Source organism: Strongylocentrotus purpuratus, unplaced genomic scaffold (assembly GCF_000002235.5).
Source record: "Strongylocentrotus purpuratus isolate Spur 01 unplaced genomic scaffold, Spur_5.0 spur5_contig_867, whole genome shotgun sequence".
Lineage (NCBI taxonomy): Eukaryota > Metazoa > Echinodermata > Echinoidea > Camarodonta > Strongylocentrotidae > Strongylocentrotus > Strongylocentrotus purpuratus.
The window spans coordinates 936,125-952,405 of record NW_022145576.1 but is presented as its reverse complement, the minus strand read 5'-3'; the positions used below and the strand labels follow the sequence as shown (position 1 = coordinate 952,405).

At 37.7% G+C, this 16,281-nt stretch overlaps 2 protein-coding genes across 2 annotated transcripts; both read right to left on the bottom strand.

Annotated features, from left to right (window-relative positions):
• Positions 1–3,614: 3,614 nt before the first annotated feature.
• LOC115920177 (deleted in malignant brain tumors 1 protein-like) lies at positions 3,615–10,294 on the bottom strand. Its single transcript, XM_030975239.1, has 6 exons — positions 10,205–10,294; positions 9,185–9,505; positions 8,064–8,381; positions 7,364–7,681; positions 6,162–6,321; positions 3,615–4,075 (listed from the first exon to the last, which is right to left on the bottom strand). Exons 2-6 carry the CDS (start codon positions 9,246–9,248, stop codon positions 3,925–3,927), a joined length of 1,011 nt encoding a protein of 336 aa, XP_030831099.1. The 5' UTR covers positions 9,249–9,505; positions 10,205–10,294; the 3' UTR covers positions 3,615–3,924.
• A 3-nt stretch (positions 10,295–10,297) lies between these two features.
• Positions 10,298–14,731, bottom strand: LOC115920012 (deleted in malignant brain tumors 1 protein-like). Its single transcript, XM_030974852.1, has 5 exons — positions 14,714–14,731; positions 13,826–14,171; positions 12,762–13,073; positions 11,319–11,630; positions 10,298–10,533 (listed from the first exon to the last, which is right to left on the bottom strand). Exons 1-5 carry the CDS (start codon positions 14,729–14,731, stop codon positions 10,298–10,300), a joined length of 1,224 nt encoding a protein of 407 aa, XP_030830712.1.
• Between the last annotated feature and the right edge of the window lie 1,550 nt (positions 14,732–16,281).

Here is a 16,281-nt window from a genome sequence, read left to right as displayed (position 1 = left end):
ACATGTAGCGCAATGTTTATAAAAAATTAAAACTCATTATTATTGTAAACCATCGATTCTGAATGAATTTCTCGCCCTGTTCCTACAAGACAGATCTGCAAATGGGAAGTGATATTCTATATTCTTATATTAACCATAGAATCCTTAAATAATTTAAATATTTTGACAACCCTCTCTCTTTCTCATTATTATTTACTTTTCGATTTTACTAATTCTTCCCTATCTCGTTACTTCCCCGTCTTTTGATTTTTGTGGCATACATTTATATCATATAAAGACATTTCGTTTGATCTGTTTACCCCATCCTCCCTCTCCCTCCCTTTCTTATCCCCTGCTTCTCTCCTTCTCTCTTCGTCTCTCCTGTTTTCCCATTTGAAGCCTAAATTTCCGTCTTAGTGATACCCACATAAAAGAGCCTATACGCCCCGTGACCTTGTTTGGAAAGAACAAAACCAGCAAATAATCACAGAATACGATCTTAAGAAACTGAAGAGCACCGTTATACATGTATATCCAGTGAAAACCTCCTCCATGGAGTTCATATATCAAGTGACCCTGATATAATGATTGAAGTGGAGTATCGAAAGGTTTTTAGGCTCATAAGTGTCCTCCCTTGGTATTAATTGAAGTAGTGATTCATCATGGTAAGATCACATGACTTTAGTAAACACCAGTTACTGGTATGTGCTAACCAACCCGTAGTGCTCGTTGCTGTAAATCAATTTTGGCATTGCACTGATCATACTCAGAGACCATTTGCGACATGATCGCAAAAATTGTTGAGAAATCAGCTCAATGACAATTTGTATACCCTATTTACACTGCCAAAAGAAATCCTCATGTTAAGAAGATGTAATACGTCTTTGTGATGTATGACAATTTCAATAGATGTACATGATTAGGACTTGTTGAAAAACAGCCATGCCCTTGAAGGCATGGTTCTTAACACCGTATTAAAAATTTGAAATAAACAGATAAAACACACAAACAAACACACAGAGCTAATGAAATTGCCTAAGGTTGGTATTTTAAAAGTCGTTACGATAGTGCTTCGTATCAATACAATTTTCGTTTTTTATCAGAACCATGTCAGATTCTTTTTATTAGTTTTCAAAGTACAAAGTTATTAAACAAGTACTTGTTATGCTATCGACCATAGAGACACAAGGCTGAAATTGGGGTAGGCTGTATATTCCTTCAGCCCCCCTCCCTCTGAATTGTGATATTAAAGGGAACCAAATCTCCGTACTAAGTGAATTTGGTTGTAAAAGTTCAAAGATTTGTATTAAACCAGTGACAATTTGAAGAAAATCGGGAAGGGATAATGAAATTAAAAGTTTTTGAAATAACTTGTGACTAGAGTGCGATATTTATTTTGGTGCATCATTTATTGACAACTGTCCAGTCCTGTACTTCAAAGTTCATGTTTTTCCTTCTTTTTTGTGATTGACATAACCTACTCCCCTAAAAAAAGAAAGATATAGTATGCAGAATTATATTCTACTTGACATTTTAAGAATTTGAATCATGAACACGAATGAATATGAAGAAAATGAAAGAATGGTAAGATTCCTTGGTCAAAAGGCATGGAGAATCGTCCATAGGCCCAAATTATGTCATCAAATAAAATATTGCCCTCTAGTGACAAGTTATACATATATATTAAAATAAACTTTATTTTTTACATTCCTTGACTGATTTTGTTCAATTTTTTTCTACTAATTTCAACTCTTTTAATTTCCACTTAAATAACCATAAATACTCACGAAGTCAGATATACGGGTACATTGGTAATGGAAATAATCTGCATGAGAGAAGAAAAATTGCTACACTGTTCCGAGTATGACAACAGCTTACAAATCGCTCCCCATTCTTTCCGCCCACAAACGTCACCCTCTCTAACCCCACATGCACTAATAAATAATCTCTCACACCATCGCCCTTCTCTATCCCCCTCTTTTTATTCTCTATTTCCCTCCTCGCTTTCTATTTCTGCCTCTTTGCCCTCTTTCCCTTTCTTTGTTTCACCCCTCTTTTCTCTTACTCTCTCCTCTCTTTTACTTACTATTCCCTTTGTCAGTAATTGGACACGTTTGATGGAGGCCCCCTTTAAAGGAAACATTTCAGTCACAAAACCAAATATATAAGATATACGAATGAGACAGTTATAATCACTTCTGTAGTAACATACAATTGACAGACTTTATTCACAAATACACTTTAAATATTTTTCTACATGAATTCATGATATCATAAATTTCGAAGTGTAAATCATGACGAAGATGTTTGGATGTATTACAAGTCCAAAGATTCAACCTGTTAAAAAGGAATTGAAGGATCATGACAATATGTTTGTTTACATCTGCTAAAAAATATTTAACATAGAGACTTTGACAACTGCAAGTCACTTATCAATTACGTACACCTGAGTCCTTATAAATTGTAATGAATTGTCATAATTCATCTTTTTAAAGGTAATACAAAGTTTTGGGATATTTTGAAAATTGGCTGGATAACGATTCTTTAAAATTTTGATATATTTGGATGCCTCTGTGGATGTATTGTAAGCACTATAAAATTTAGCCCCTAAAACACTTCTGCTTTCGGGAAAAAAAGGAATATAAACTTCTACTTTAAATTTTGAACAATTTCAAATAGCGCCTATACTGCCATACAATGGTAGCTGCGACCATGAACATTTCATAATATGTGGTTTGTGATACATAATTTCAAAACGGGAATAGCTAATCGGTCGATTTTAGTCAAGAAACAGTGTTTTATAGCTTAATTTATATCTTGACCTTGAGAGGGAGCTATAAAACAAAGAGTTTTTTATTAACAATTTTATATTTTTAGACTCGCTTTCAACAGCGACAACGATCACTTAATATTGTAGGATCGCATATGCTTCCAATATGTTCATTTGAACTAAATTCATGACCCCCTACCAAAACTTTGTATTACCTTTAATATTTTTTCCAGCTGTAATACTTATTGATCAACGATAAATGTTCGATTATAATTGTTGATACGACTTGAACTACGTTAATGGTAATGTATTACAATTTGGAAATTTAAACATGAATAAACAAAGTGGTAAAAGACAATACATAACGAAGGAAAACAGATTCTTAAGAAATTGACATTTTTGAAAATAAGTTTATATTTAACAAAATCGAATACCATATTTACAATGCCATATTTATATCTAATAATAGAATGAGGTTATTCGGGGTCATTCAAATTGTTTTTGTTTTTTTAAATACAGTTTCAAACATTTTAACAAAGGAGAAAAAAAAGCTAGTCTTTTATTGCTTTGTGATCATTGAGCAAAGCACAGTATTGGGTGATCACTTTTCTGCGTCTCTGTGTAGCCCTATCGCAGCGTCGTAAGTCATTCCGTGAACTCACAGGTGTTGGCCCATAACACATAACTCTATGAAGAAATTAAGTGCGTATCAACATGAGACGTAAAATCTTTCCAATTTATTTTGCAAGCGGCGCAGTCAAATTTATCCGAAATTTAATCTTGAAAACTAACTGAATTATCTTCTCTCTCATTAATTGAGTGCCCTTCCGAAGGATCGGAATTCCTAAAAAAATAATTGATTCTATTGCATTGAGGAATTACAAACCTTCAGAATAACGACAATCTTTCGAAATTTAGAACCTTCATTTTCAGAATAAAGAACCCTATTTCAAGTTCAGACTAAGGAACCTACGGGATAATGAACCTGCGGAGTAACCAACTTTTCGTAATATGAACCTTCGGAGAAACGAGATATCCCTTTCACCATATCCAATATAACCCAACAAGTGATGAAAGTGGAGAAGGAGAATCTTTCACATGAAAAGTACTACCAAGATTGATAAATAATTTAGTAGAGCTGTTTTGGTTTAAGAAAATGTTTTAAGAAAACTACCTCAGAGACAGCGTACTCCGGCATCCTGGAAATGTAGGCACCTGTTGTTGAGCGGTCCAGTGCTGGGACAGGCCATAAGATCCGATTCATCACCAGTACATCGGAGATTGGAAAGTATAACATCTCCAGAACCCTCACCAAAGTGAGCATACCTGATTTGATTGGATTAAATTTCAAATTTAAATGACAAAATCACGGTTACTGACGTACATGCATAGGCCTACATAATTGTTTAGCCATTGCTTTATATTATGGAATATGGCAAGAATGACTTCTCCTAGACCATCGCCACAGTGACCATACCTGATTTGATTTGATTAAATATCAAATCAGTGTGCTATATGTAAACCTAGAATGAACACAAGTTCAGCAAGGACAACTCCTCCAGAACCCTCGACAAAGTGATACCTGTATTTATTCGTTTGGAGTTGATTTATTTTCCGTTACAATATAAAAATATTCACGATACATGTCCATACCTCAGATAACACTGAACATTAACAATACAATTGGATAGTTGCTAAATATCCACAGATCTTATAAAACATGGATAGGTCTCACTTAGAATAGTCACTCAGAAAGTGATGGGAGTGCTTCAGGATTAACTTTTGTTACCCTGTTTGAAGAGAACGCTTGGAGCATGCCCCAGATAAGTAGTTACGTATTCTTTCATATTATGATTTGGTAAGTAAATTCCATACCGTACCATACAGTACCATACCATAACATACCATAAGACACTTTTTCCTGCAACCATTTCCAACACTTGACTCAACACTATACCTAACCCTAACCTCAAACCAACTCGCAACGAAATAAAGCTAGAAACAAGTTACGTCCCAAATCCGTACGGAAAGCAACGATCAAAATTGAATACCGAGCTCCAACCAAGCAAGGACTATTCTTTTTATTTTGTTTTATACTATTCATGATATTTATCAATATTTTTTTTACCCTGGTTGCGCTAGCTTGGTCAGGGTTATTGCTATTAAGTTACCTGTTTCTATACCCAAGCAACAAAGCTAGCACATCCAGTATTTTCAATCTTTGTTTTCTCCCTCTTTTGTATATGAATATATTATTTTATCTTGGTGTATCTTGCCATATAAATGATACCCAAAAAATAATTGTCGCCGGACCAAATGTCGGAGAACCTACCATACCGTACCAAAGGCACACCACACCATAACGTATCATATACCACACCGCACCATACCATACTATACAGGCGCGTACGCAGGATTTTTTCAAGGGGGGGGGGGGGTTAACATTTATAAATCGGGCCGAAAATTTCGCAACGACTCAGCCAACCGCTGAATAAGCGGGGGGGGGGGGGGGGGGTAAGAGGTCACTTTTTTTTTTTTTTTGGTCCCAAAAAAAAATCGCAACGACTCAGCCGACCGCTGAATAAGCGGGGGGGGGGGGTAAGAGGTTACTTTTTTTTTTTTTTGTTATCGAAATTTGAAAATTTGACATTTTGCTCCGTTGGGGGGGGGGGTAAGGTCATCTTTTTGAGGTCACCCAAAAGGGGGGGGGGTTTTAGGGAAATTTAGGGGGGGGGGTTTACACACAAAAAAATACCAAAGGGGGGGGTTAACCCCCAAACCCCCCCCCCCCCCCCTGTGTACGCGCCTGATACTATACAATACCATACCAAAGGCACACCATAACATATCATACCATACCATACCGCACCATACCCATACCAAACCAAAGGCGCACCGCACCATAGCATATCAAATCATACCATACCGCACATACCATACTATACCATACCAAACCAAAGGCACACCGCACCATAACGTATCATATCATACCATACCGCATCATACCATAATATACCATACCAAACCAAAGGCACACCACACCATAACGTATCATAACCTACCATACCATACCGCACCATACCATACCGTACCATACCACACCATACCATACCAATACTACACCGTACCATACCATACTGTTGCACACCATACCATACCATAACCGTACCACACCGTACCATACCATACCATACCACACCGTAGCATACCGTACCATACCATACTGTTGTACACCATACCATAACCTTACCACATCGTACCGCACCATACCATACCATACTGCACCGCACCATACCAAACACACCTTCCTTACCATATCACACCATACTATACCATATCGCACCACAACATACCATACCTACTGTTCCATACCACACCATACCACACCATACCTTACCGTACTGTACCATACCTGTAAGCTATTCCGTTGGTACCAAGACCCAGGCTACGGCACACCACAGTTGCATCGTCATTGTCCCAGTCATCATGACAGACTGTCCCCCAGTGTCCTTTGTAAGATATCTCGACTCGTCCTGCGGTATTAGATGAGTCACCAACTAGACGGATGGGTGCTGTAAACGATAAACATTCACGGTTATCACAAATACATATATTCCCAAAAAAGTGAAATAACTGAAATATCATCCAAGGAAGAAAACAAAATCGTGACTAAATTATATATTCACAGTGATCTGAAGTCCGGGTAAAGACAATTAAAAGTGCCTGAATATTTATGCAGAGGTTTTACGCGTATTCAGTGTTTGTTTTAACTAACTTAATTCCGGTAATTAATTTTGGTTGACGTCATTGCATTCCATAAATGAATTGACATTTACAAATTCTTTTTAAATTGAACTAACACAAATTACAAACACGAGTATTACGTATAATAACTCATTCGAATTTCCTTATATTGTCATAGTAATCCTCTTTTGAAACAGATGCAAATCTTGCAAATCCATGACATAATATTTTTAATTTTGCCACTTTTATGTTCATGCTCTTGAAAGATATACCTTGACCAGATTCATTTAGGGAATGTTTTTCAATGAATTGTCAAATCCACAAATATAGTACTAGACACGCTCTTGATTTTCATTTACCTTTACACCGTACTTCAACCTCTAAAGATTACATATTTTTTCATGGCCCATTAGTTTGTCATAGTTTGCCACATGACATAAAACAGTGCAATATATTGAAACGCTTCAAATATATGTATAAGGGTTATTTAAGCGGAACAAAATGAAATTGTCATTATTATGTAGAATGTAAAATACAAGTTGTAACTTCCTTCTTCTTATCTTCTCTCTCTCTTTTTATCTTCCTGTAACTATCTTTACCTTATGTTATCTTTATCTTTCCTCTGTCCTCTGTTGTGAATGTATGTACTATGTTTTTATATAAAATAAGTTTGTATCTTGTTTATGCTAAGTATTTATTTGGGGATCATCCTCATCAAGCCAGTTTTGGCTTTCATAATTCCCCATTTCCTTTTATCCTATGTGATAATTAACAAACATGTATATATAAATATAAATATTTTTGATGTTTTTTAAAAGAGAGTGAAATACAAAAATGAAATGAATGAAACTATATCTCGAGAGACTTTACTTGGTGTGCTTCCGGCACAACGCACTCCAGCGTCTTCCCAGTGTCCACAATAGGCGTTTAGAGGCGGTCTATGCATGCACTGGAAAAGGTTCTCTTCAGGCCCGTAGCACCTAACTTCATCAAGAATCACCGGCCCTGTGCCCTCCCCGAACCCACCAAGACGGACGGCTTCGAGGGCGTAGTTGAAGCCGAGAGAACGGCACGCGATGTAGGCAGCGTTCATGTCAAATAAGTTATCGCAGACGGTTCCCCAGATGCCGTTGTAGAGGACCTCGATTCGACCCTCGCTGTTTGATGGCCCATCGACAAGACGAATAGCTGTCGGATTCAATCAGCGTTTGCATCAAACTTGCTTTAGTGATATTTATTACACGAAGAACTATTATCTTAATTAATCAACGAATGGGAGTTACATCTTTCAAACACATTAAATTTTTAATTTTTATTGAATACTTTTGTTGTAACTTTCGTGTATTCAAACAACTCAAGTTTTGTTGTTTTTATGTAGTTTATATAATGATAAAATATAATGAAATGAAATTCGTGAAGTGCTTTTTGAAGGCACTATACTTGTCAGTGGAATGGATTGGACTTGAGAGAAAATTAAAAAGTAAGAATTGAAAGAAATATAAGTTTTCATTCTGATAATAATTAATTCTTATACAATGGGGTTAATGTTAGATGTACAACGTCGACTTACCTCGTGTATTGAGACACTGCACTCCCGCGTCCTCCGAATGCTTGCAATCGTGTCGGAGTGGACGATTACTGGGGCAGGAGTAGAGATCCGTCTCATTTCCCAAACACCTCACATTGTCAAGAACGATATCTCCAGAACCTTCCCCGTAGGTAGAGCAACCGACGGCAGTTCCGTTATCGCCCAAACCAAGCATCCGACAAACGACACTAGCATCGGTGTCATCCCAAAAATCGTCGCAGACGGTTCCCCATTTTCCGTCGTAATAGACTTCGACTCGGCCTTCGTATCTTGATGAGCCATTGACAACACGTACTGATCCTGAAGGGAAAAAAATGTTATATGATAATAATTGGGTCTTATTGACGCAGTGTAGGTCTATAGCCACATCGGTATTAATACTATGAAACTGCTTTTCTTGCAGCCCTGCGATTACTATTTCGCCAGCATTGCAAAGTATCTATGTACACCTAGGTATAATACTTAAATAGAGGGACATGTTTGGGCTAAAGCATTTTGTCCAACGATGTCAGCAACGAGCATGATCGAACCAACAGCATCTCGTATGATAGTATAGAGCCTTCACTAATATACCACAGTGCTCTGAATCGTAAGGCTAATTCGATTGGCTCATATCAGTTCTTTTTTTTTGGGGGGGGGGGTTCTATTTCTCTTTTGGTAGCCATAATCATAAATTCATACTTCGTTTATTGACTTTGGCGGTTTGTAGATCTTTATTTAAATCCCATCGAAGTCTTAAATTCATTTTTTTTTCAATTTCATATTTTTTCCACTTGGCCCCTTGTAAAACTAGTAAAAGAAAATTTTTATTCTCTATACGGAAAATAAATCAACCAACTAACCAAGGAGAAGTTGCGAAGGCTTGGTGGTAGGGTAGTGGTCTCGTGACCGGGAGGTCCCATGATCAATACCAAGACAATGTGCTCGTGCCTCTAAGTGAGGCCTTAATCTGCATTACCAAGTCCCCCGGAGGGTACTTAAAGCCTTCGACCCCTGGTTGCTTACTGACAATCATACACATGTTTTCTTAGTAGTGGGGTAAAACAATCATCAAACATTTACATTCATACAGCCCTCCAAAGAGAATGGACACTACTGATTACCTAATGGGCTAGGGGCACAACGAACCCCTGCATCTTCTCCATGTTCGCAATCATGGACACCCATACCAGCATGTTGGCACTGGAAGACGCTGTCTTCATCCCCAGTACAGTTCACATTATCCAGAACGATCGCCCATGCTCCTTGACCAAAGCCAGCATAAGAGATGGCTTCGAGTGCAGGACCGAGTCCAAGAGTTCGACAGACTACGTTGGCATCAGTCAGGTCCCATCCATTATCGCAGACAGTCCCCCATTGTGATTGCCAGAGAACTTCCACTCTCCCCTCGTTTCTCGACGAGCCACCAGCAAGACGGATTGATGCTGGAAAGAAATATGCATTCTTGAACATTTAGCTGCAGAAATGTATCCCTTTCCTTATATTACCCCTTCATTTTGTCTATGTTTTGTTTCTATCGCCGATGAAAAGTTAGAATAGAAACACTTGTGGAAAGTTTTGAGGGTGCAGGAGGCGTAAGAGGTGGTGGATATGTTTTAGTTGTGAAATTAAAATAATTCATGCAATGATCTTATTATAGCTAGACAAATAAGCTATCTTTATTATTAAGTGCTTGTAAAGATTATCTATTATAACAAAGTATCAATTTCAGACCTTTTGTTTGCTCGCTTGCAAAGTTATAAAAAAATGAAAGTTCATATATTAGCTAGAGGCATTAGCCCCTTGGCTCTAGTTTCATCATGTAGATTTGGGTGCGCTACAAACTAAACTGACCAGGAATATAATGACTATTAAATCTTGTAAATGTTCGATGGGCGGTCAAAGTTCTTTGCATTTCAAAGTGTCACTATATTTCAAATGTATAATTGAGCTTATTTTCAAGAATAATTTTACCTTTTACTTTTGTCACCCACAGTCGACTTGGTCGAAAAGTTTAATGCATACAATATACGTTCTGTAATCTATATTCTAGTGTTCAGGTTTATTACATTATCAACTGCTTGTGAACATAAGTAAATGATCCTTTACATGAAGTTACAAAGACAACTGATTAGGATTCTTACCTTGTGGGCTTCTTCCACAACGTACCCCAGCTTCTGCCGAGGGGTTACAGTAACCGACTCCAAAACCTTCGCTCCTGCACTGTATGATGCTAGTTACGTTGGAATTGGGCAAAATACATCATCTAGAACCATAGGTCCTGTACCCTGTTCATAACGACCACCCCCATAGGTTGCCTCGGCGTTACCTAGTCCAATAGAGTGACAGACTATGTCGGAAGGTTTGTCGAAGACAGTCCAGCCACGGTCACAGACAGTCCCCCATTCGCCGTTGTAAAGGATCTCGACGCGACCTTCTTGGAGCGATGGACCACCAGCAAGACGAACAGGTGCTGTAGACAAAACAAAAAAAACGAACCAACACAATTACGTTGAACTTAGAGCATGCTCATGATACCTCTCAAGAACAATGTATCCGATCAGAATATGATCCTGGCTACAGCCCACGATAACGAGATCTGTTCCCTTATGTATTCCTTTGTTTTATCGGTCTCGTGGGCCGTCGGGCTTGTGGACCTTTAGGAACTGTCTTTTCTATGTTTTCTTATTTATTTCTTTGTTTTGTCGGTCTCTTTCTTTCATGTGGGATGTTGGTATCGTAGGCTGTGAGTCTACTTGAATGACCTTTGCAATCTGATTGCTCTGCGACTGTGAGCTCAATTAGATAGCAAATTAGGATCCTAAGTTTGCGCTAAGCTTTGTAGGACCATGAGGAGATATCGCTCCACGAGCCTCCACCTCAAAACAAATAATAATATTTCGCATTCAGGTTAACTGAATCTACCTTTGCTGCCCCAAGCACATTGCATTCAGAATATCTACTCATACTCTTGTAGTTTGTGAAATCTTTTTTCACAAAATTCATGCTGATGCAAAATTAAATAAATGCCTCGTAGTTAGAGTTATTGTTAACTAATTTATAATTGGATTTATGATCATTATCATTGTTGTTTTGTCTCTTATTATCATTAAACATTGTTATGATTGTTATATCAATATTATTATAATCACAGGTGTTGTTCTTATCATAATCATTATTGCTCTTATTACCGTCATCATCATTATCTCCATAATTATTGTCATTATTCATTCCTTTCAATGTTTATTGGGATGTTACCTAAGATGCCTTCATAACAGCGGACACCAGCGTTACGTCTGTATTGGCAGTTATTGACACCAATCCGACCGCAACGTAGGATGCTAGGCTGAAACCCCTGGCAGTCAAAGTTATAAGCATTCGTCAAGTTACTTTCACCGAAGGCGGAGTCAAAGTACATGTAGCGAGCTTGCCCGAGCCCGAGACTTCGGCACACGATGTTGGCTGCGTTGCGATCCCAATTATCGGTACAGACAGATCCCCATTGGCCGTTGAGTTGCATCTCGACTCTGCCTTCGAGCTTTGACGAACCACCGACCAGACGAAGTGTTGCTGGTGGTATTAATTTGAATGATAAACATATAATTATATTAATTACATTTATATCAAGCACACATCCATCCTAGGGGATGCTCAAGCCAGGGGATGATCGAGACGCCTACAAGGTATTAATATTAGGCCTATGCTGGCTTGAGCCCAGCTGCCCTACAGCGTTATAAATAATACAAGGAGTACCTGGTACCCATTTACTACACCTGGGTTGAGAGTGGCAAATGTAAACAAATGTCTTGCCAAAGATAATCACATTCTCATATTTCACTGTGTTCATGCTCAGAGGTCCCATAGGTGTTCACAAAAAAAACAAAAAGACACTTTTGATTTGTAAATGACACGATAAGATGAATCCCATTATCAAGCTGAAATTCACCCATTAAAAAAAAAAAGAGATCAAATTAATTTTAACTTAATTTATTGCCTTCACTCAATTAAATCCATACAACTATGCTATGAATGTCTGGTATATAATTATCTTACATTTTGTTGGATCATGCCAACATTTCTACGTAGGCCTATACATCATGAATAAGTTCAGAATACAATTGTGTATCGTAGCTGAAAATCCAGCGGCCCTTTTGAAAGAATAAAATGCAATAAGTTATCAATAATTCATTGAATCCCCCCCCCCCCCGGTACACAACAGAAACAAATCTTCTGTGTGCCCATGCCTTGAGCCATAATGCACGGCCAGGGGAGGGGGGGGGCAATTCAATGAATTATTGATAATTTACTGCATTTTCTTTTTCTTTTTTTAATTTGTGGGAACTGCTCCCTACACTAGCCCCCGCTGCGTACAGTCATGTGAGGCTCCAGGATCAAAATATTGTGTCGATGTGCCATATTAGTGCCCTTGTGTGGGGCATTTAATCCTCATTACTGTCATTTATGACTTAAGGGCGTAGGTCCCATAGTTGATATCCATTTTAGCAGTCACGCAAAACAAACAATGGCAAATTATTATTCAACAAAATCTGAGAATGTATACTATTATCTAGATCTATTGGGAATAAATCATTGTCAAAATAATTCCATAAATTGAGAGTAAAAAATATATTCCAACTATATGAGCGACAGTGTAATTACAATTATTGAATTACTGTTATCATAATGATTAGTATGTCTTACATCTTGGGTTGCATTGTACCCCTGCGTCATAGCGGTGTTCGCAGTAGTGGGGTGGACTAGTGTGTGGGCAGTCTAGGAGATCCATTTCATCTCCTTTACATTTAGTCTCAGTCATCCAGATCGGTCCCGTGCCTTCTCCAAATGTTGCTCTAAAATTAGCAACCCCGAATGCAGCAAAACCTAGACTCTGACACACCACCTGAGCATCGTAGTCATCCCAATAGCTATCGCAGACGGTACCCCATGTTCCGTTGTAAAAGACTTCGACACGACCTTCGGTAGGATTGGACCCATTGATCAGACGGATATTAGCTGATGATATGAAAGAAGATAGTGATGGTTCGTGAAGGAGCGTTAACCAATGTGGTGATCTTTTCTACATAAATGGCATCGCAAAAAACATTTTACAAGTCACTGTACCATTTTACTAGGGTAGTGAGGGAAAGGGAGATGAGGCAAAGATATCCGAGCTGCACAGCTGGCAGTGTGTGAAAAGCTTCTCAAAGATATCTTTCGAAGATTCATCCCGAATTAACAAACAAAATACAAAAAAAAAACACACACACAATAAAAACAACAACAACAATCAATTAATCTACGCATTTTGATAATGTTATCCATGCATATCTGAATATATTCGCATCTACCGAATACGCTTTTTGGGGTTGAGGCAAAAGGGTAGACAAATGTTTTGTATATGAGGTATTTTCTAAGTTTAAGCGAAAAAAGGGTGATAAATCACCATTTCAAAGTGACCCTTTTATCAAAATGATAGATTAATTTTATTGACATTCTAGATCCAACTATATCCAGCTATTTTGAAAATGTGGTTACTCCTCAGCCCTTTTCAATAATGCTCTTGTACTTTAGGTTTAAAGAGTGTATCGTCGAAAGTGTAATTAACACAATAACAGAGACTAAATATTGCAACAACAAAAATCATGTTTGGATTACAGTAAAAGGTGATTGAAGAGGCTTTTTTCGAAGATGTTTACGATCGTGATAGTTTGCCTTTTTTCCATTCTTTTTTTTTTGAAAAAGGAAATCCGATATTAGAACATTACCTGATGGGAATTGTGCACATCGGACTCCTGCGTCTTGTCCATGTCCGCAGTTGCTGATTCCAAGTTCGGCATTTCCGCACTGGAAAATGTCCTCTTCATTTCCAGAGCAGTTGACGTCATCCAAAACAATAGTCCCTGTGCCTTCACCGAATCCTGCACCCGATACAGCTTCGAGTGCCTGACCAAATCCAAGAGATCGACAGACTACCCGGGCATCCTGCATGTCCCAGCCACTATCACAGACGGTTCCCCATTCTCCGTTGTACAACACCTCGACTCGACCTACTCTGATCGTAGAGCCACTAACAAGGCGAATGTTGGTTTCTGGACGAAGGAAATCATTGCACTAATTAAGTGATTAGCATAAATAATATGTATTTTTACCATCGCCAGTATTCAAGAAATCCTTGTTTGGATAACCACAGTTAATTAAGAACGGACAAAGACAAAAGCCAAATGCATTTTTTTTTTCTCAATCGTATGCTGCAAGACATTTCTTGGGTTGCCTGGAGAGAAAAAAGTTATATTGAATTGAATTGAATTAATTTTCTTCTGCAAAACATAACATAACATTTCAACGATACAACGTATACAGAATAGAACAATTTCTTTGAACGTATACACGATATAATAATAGTAGAAATGTTGACATTAAAACAAAATGTACCTGTAACACACTATCAAGAATTAGTCAGTCATAAATCTGCAGAAGAAAAAGGACCATCACAATAAGCATTTGTTAGAAAACGTGATAGGCCGGGGTGAAGTAGATGATTAAAATAATAATAAAAAACTGATGATGGTGAAAATATGGTGATGGTGATTGGTATGTAAATAAATAAATAAAACCAATAAAACGACCAAAGTAATGTAACACTCGTCTCATACAACGGCTTCCGCTAACATTACGTCGATGGAATGTACCCACCCACGATCAAACATAGTCGACATGAAAACACGTATTTTTAATTCAGAATAATTTGAAAACTGGCCCATCGAAACCATAATTATTATCGTCACTGGATTCAGACGATGAATACTGCAGATCCAAGGTACTGCATGACCTAATTTCACTCATTTTATGGATTATAAATTATTAACATTGATGATAATATTCAGCTATCGATCGTCTAGTGTGTGTTGAAACGGCGTTATATGAATCCGGAACTGACACTCCTTCAATCGCTTACGTATCATCTAAGCGCCCAATTTGTATGATTTTGGTTTCGTTAATTGGGAGGGGGGATGCCAAGATTCAATTTTAAATGTCTGATTGTGGTCACGCATGTTTTTTAGCGGAAAGATATGATACGTTTCAATTTCTTTAGATCGTGAGCTTTCATTTGACATGCAATGCCTATTTTAATCAATGTCTAATTTAAATGAATCCGGAAGCATGCTATTAATGAATTTCAGCAGTCTTTTTTTCGATAACGTCGATTTTGTGTAAACTTAATATTACAAACCGCGTTCTTTATGTATTTTGACTTTCTTCCTCGTTCTCTTCGCTCGCTCTCAACATTTAAGAAAAACATGATTTCAGGCATCGAAGTGCATGAATGCCTTCATTATTGCCCAAGGAGTTACCTTTCCCATTGACAGCGAGGGGTCCGAATATATATTTTTGGCATAGAAATTTCATTTTATCACGCTCGTTCGCTTCGCTCTCTCGCAATATTTAAAAACGGGATAATTCAGGGAAACAAATGTCCGAATATCTTTAGACTCGTGTATTAAAGTGACTGAAAATTTGATTTTTGTAGTCATGTATTTTGCGACGAGGTGCCCGCATAAATTATTTTAATATATTATCTACTGCGCTGATTAAAAATATAAATGTTACCACCTTAACATTTATTTTTGCTTGGCCGCTTCGCTCGCTCACGATTAAAAAAAAAAAAACAAGAATGCCCTTCTGTGTGTGCCTGGCACTTGACAAGTACCAGGATGATGCAAAATTAATCTTCTTGGGAACAATTGGAAAATAATGCATATTGTTGAATATTATTATTTTAGTTGTGACTAGATGGGAAATCTTGTCGCGAATATGCCGTGGATAGACCTTGTTTATTAATCCCGTACTTGATCTTAGCTTGCCATCATACTTAGGTAGGAAGTGAGAGCTGAGACATCTTACCTCAAATTTTAAATTAAAGGAGTTCTATGAAGTTGAGGTAAAGGTACGATCAAAATGGAAGAGCAGCGCTTGCTATGAATCTCAGCTCAAGAGGCCTAAACATATATTGTACAGTATGAAGCTCTAAATGAAATGTTGATAATTATTTTGTGCTTCTTTGATGGTTATTGGATTTTGTGGAGTGGATTCTTTATTCGAACGTGCTGCTCGGAAAGTAATAAACCACGGAATACCAAATACAATGTTGTTCGTTCTCCCTTTTCTAAATTCTAGATTGGGATAAACTGTTAATTTGTATAAGTACATGTATCTATTATCA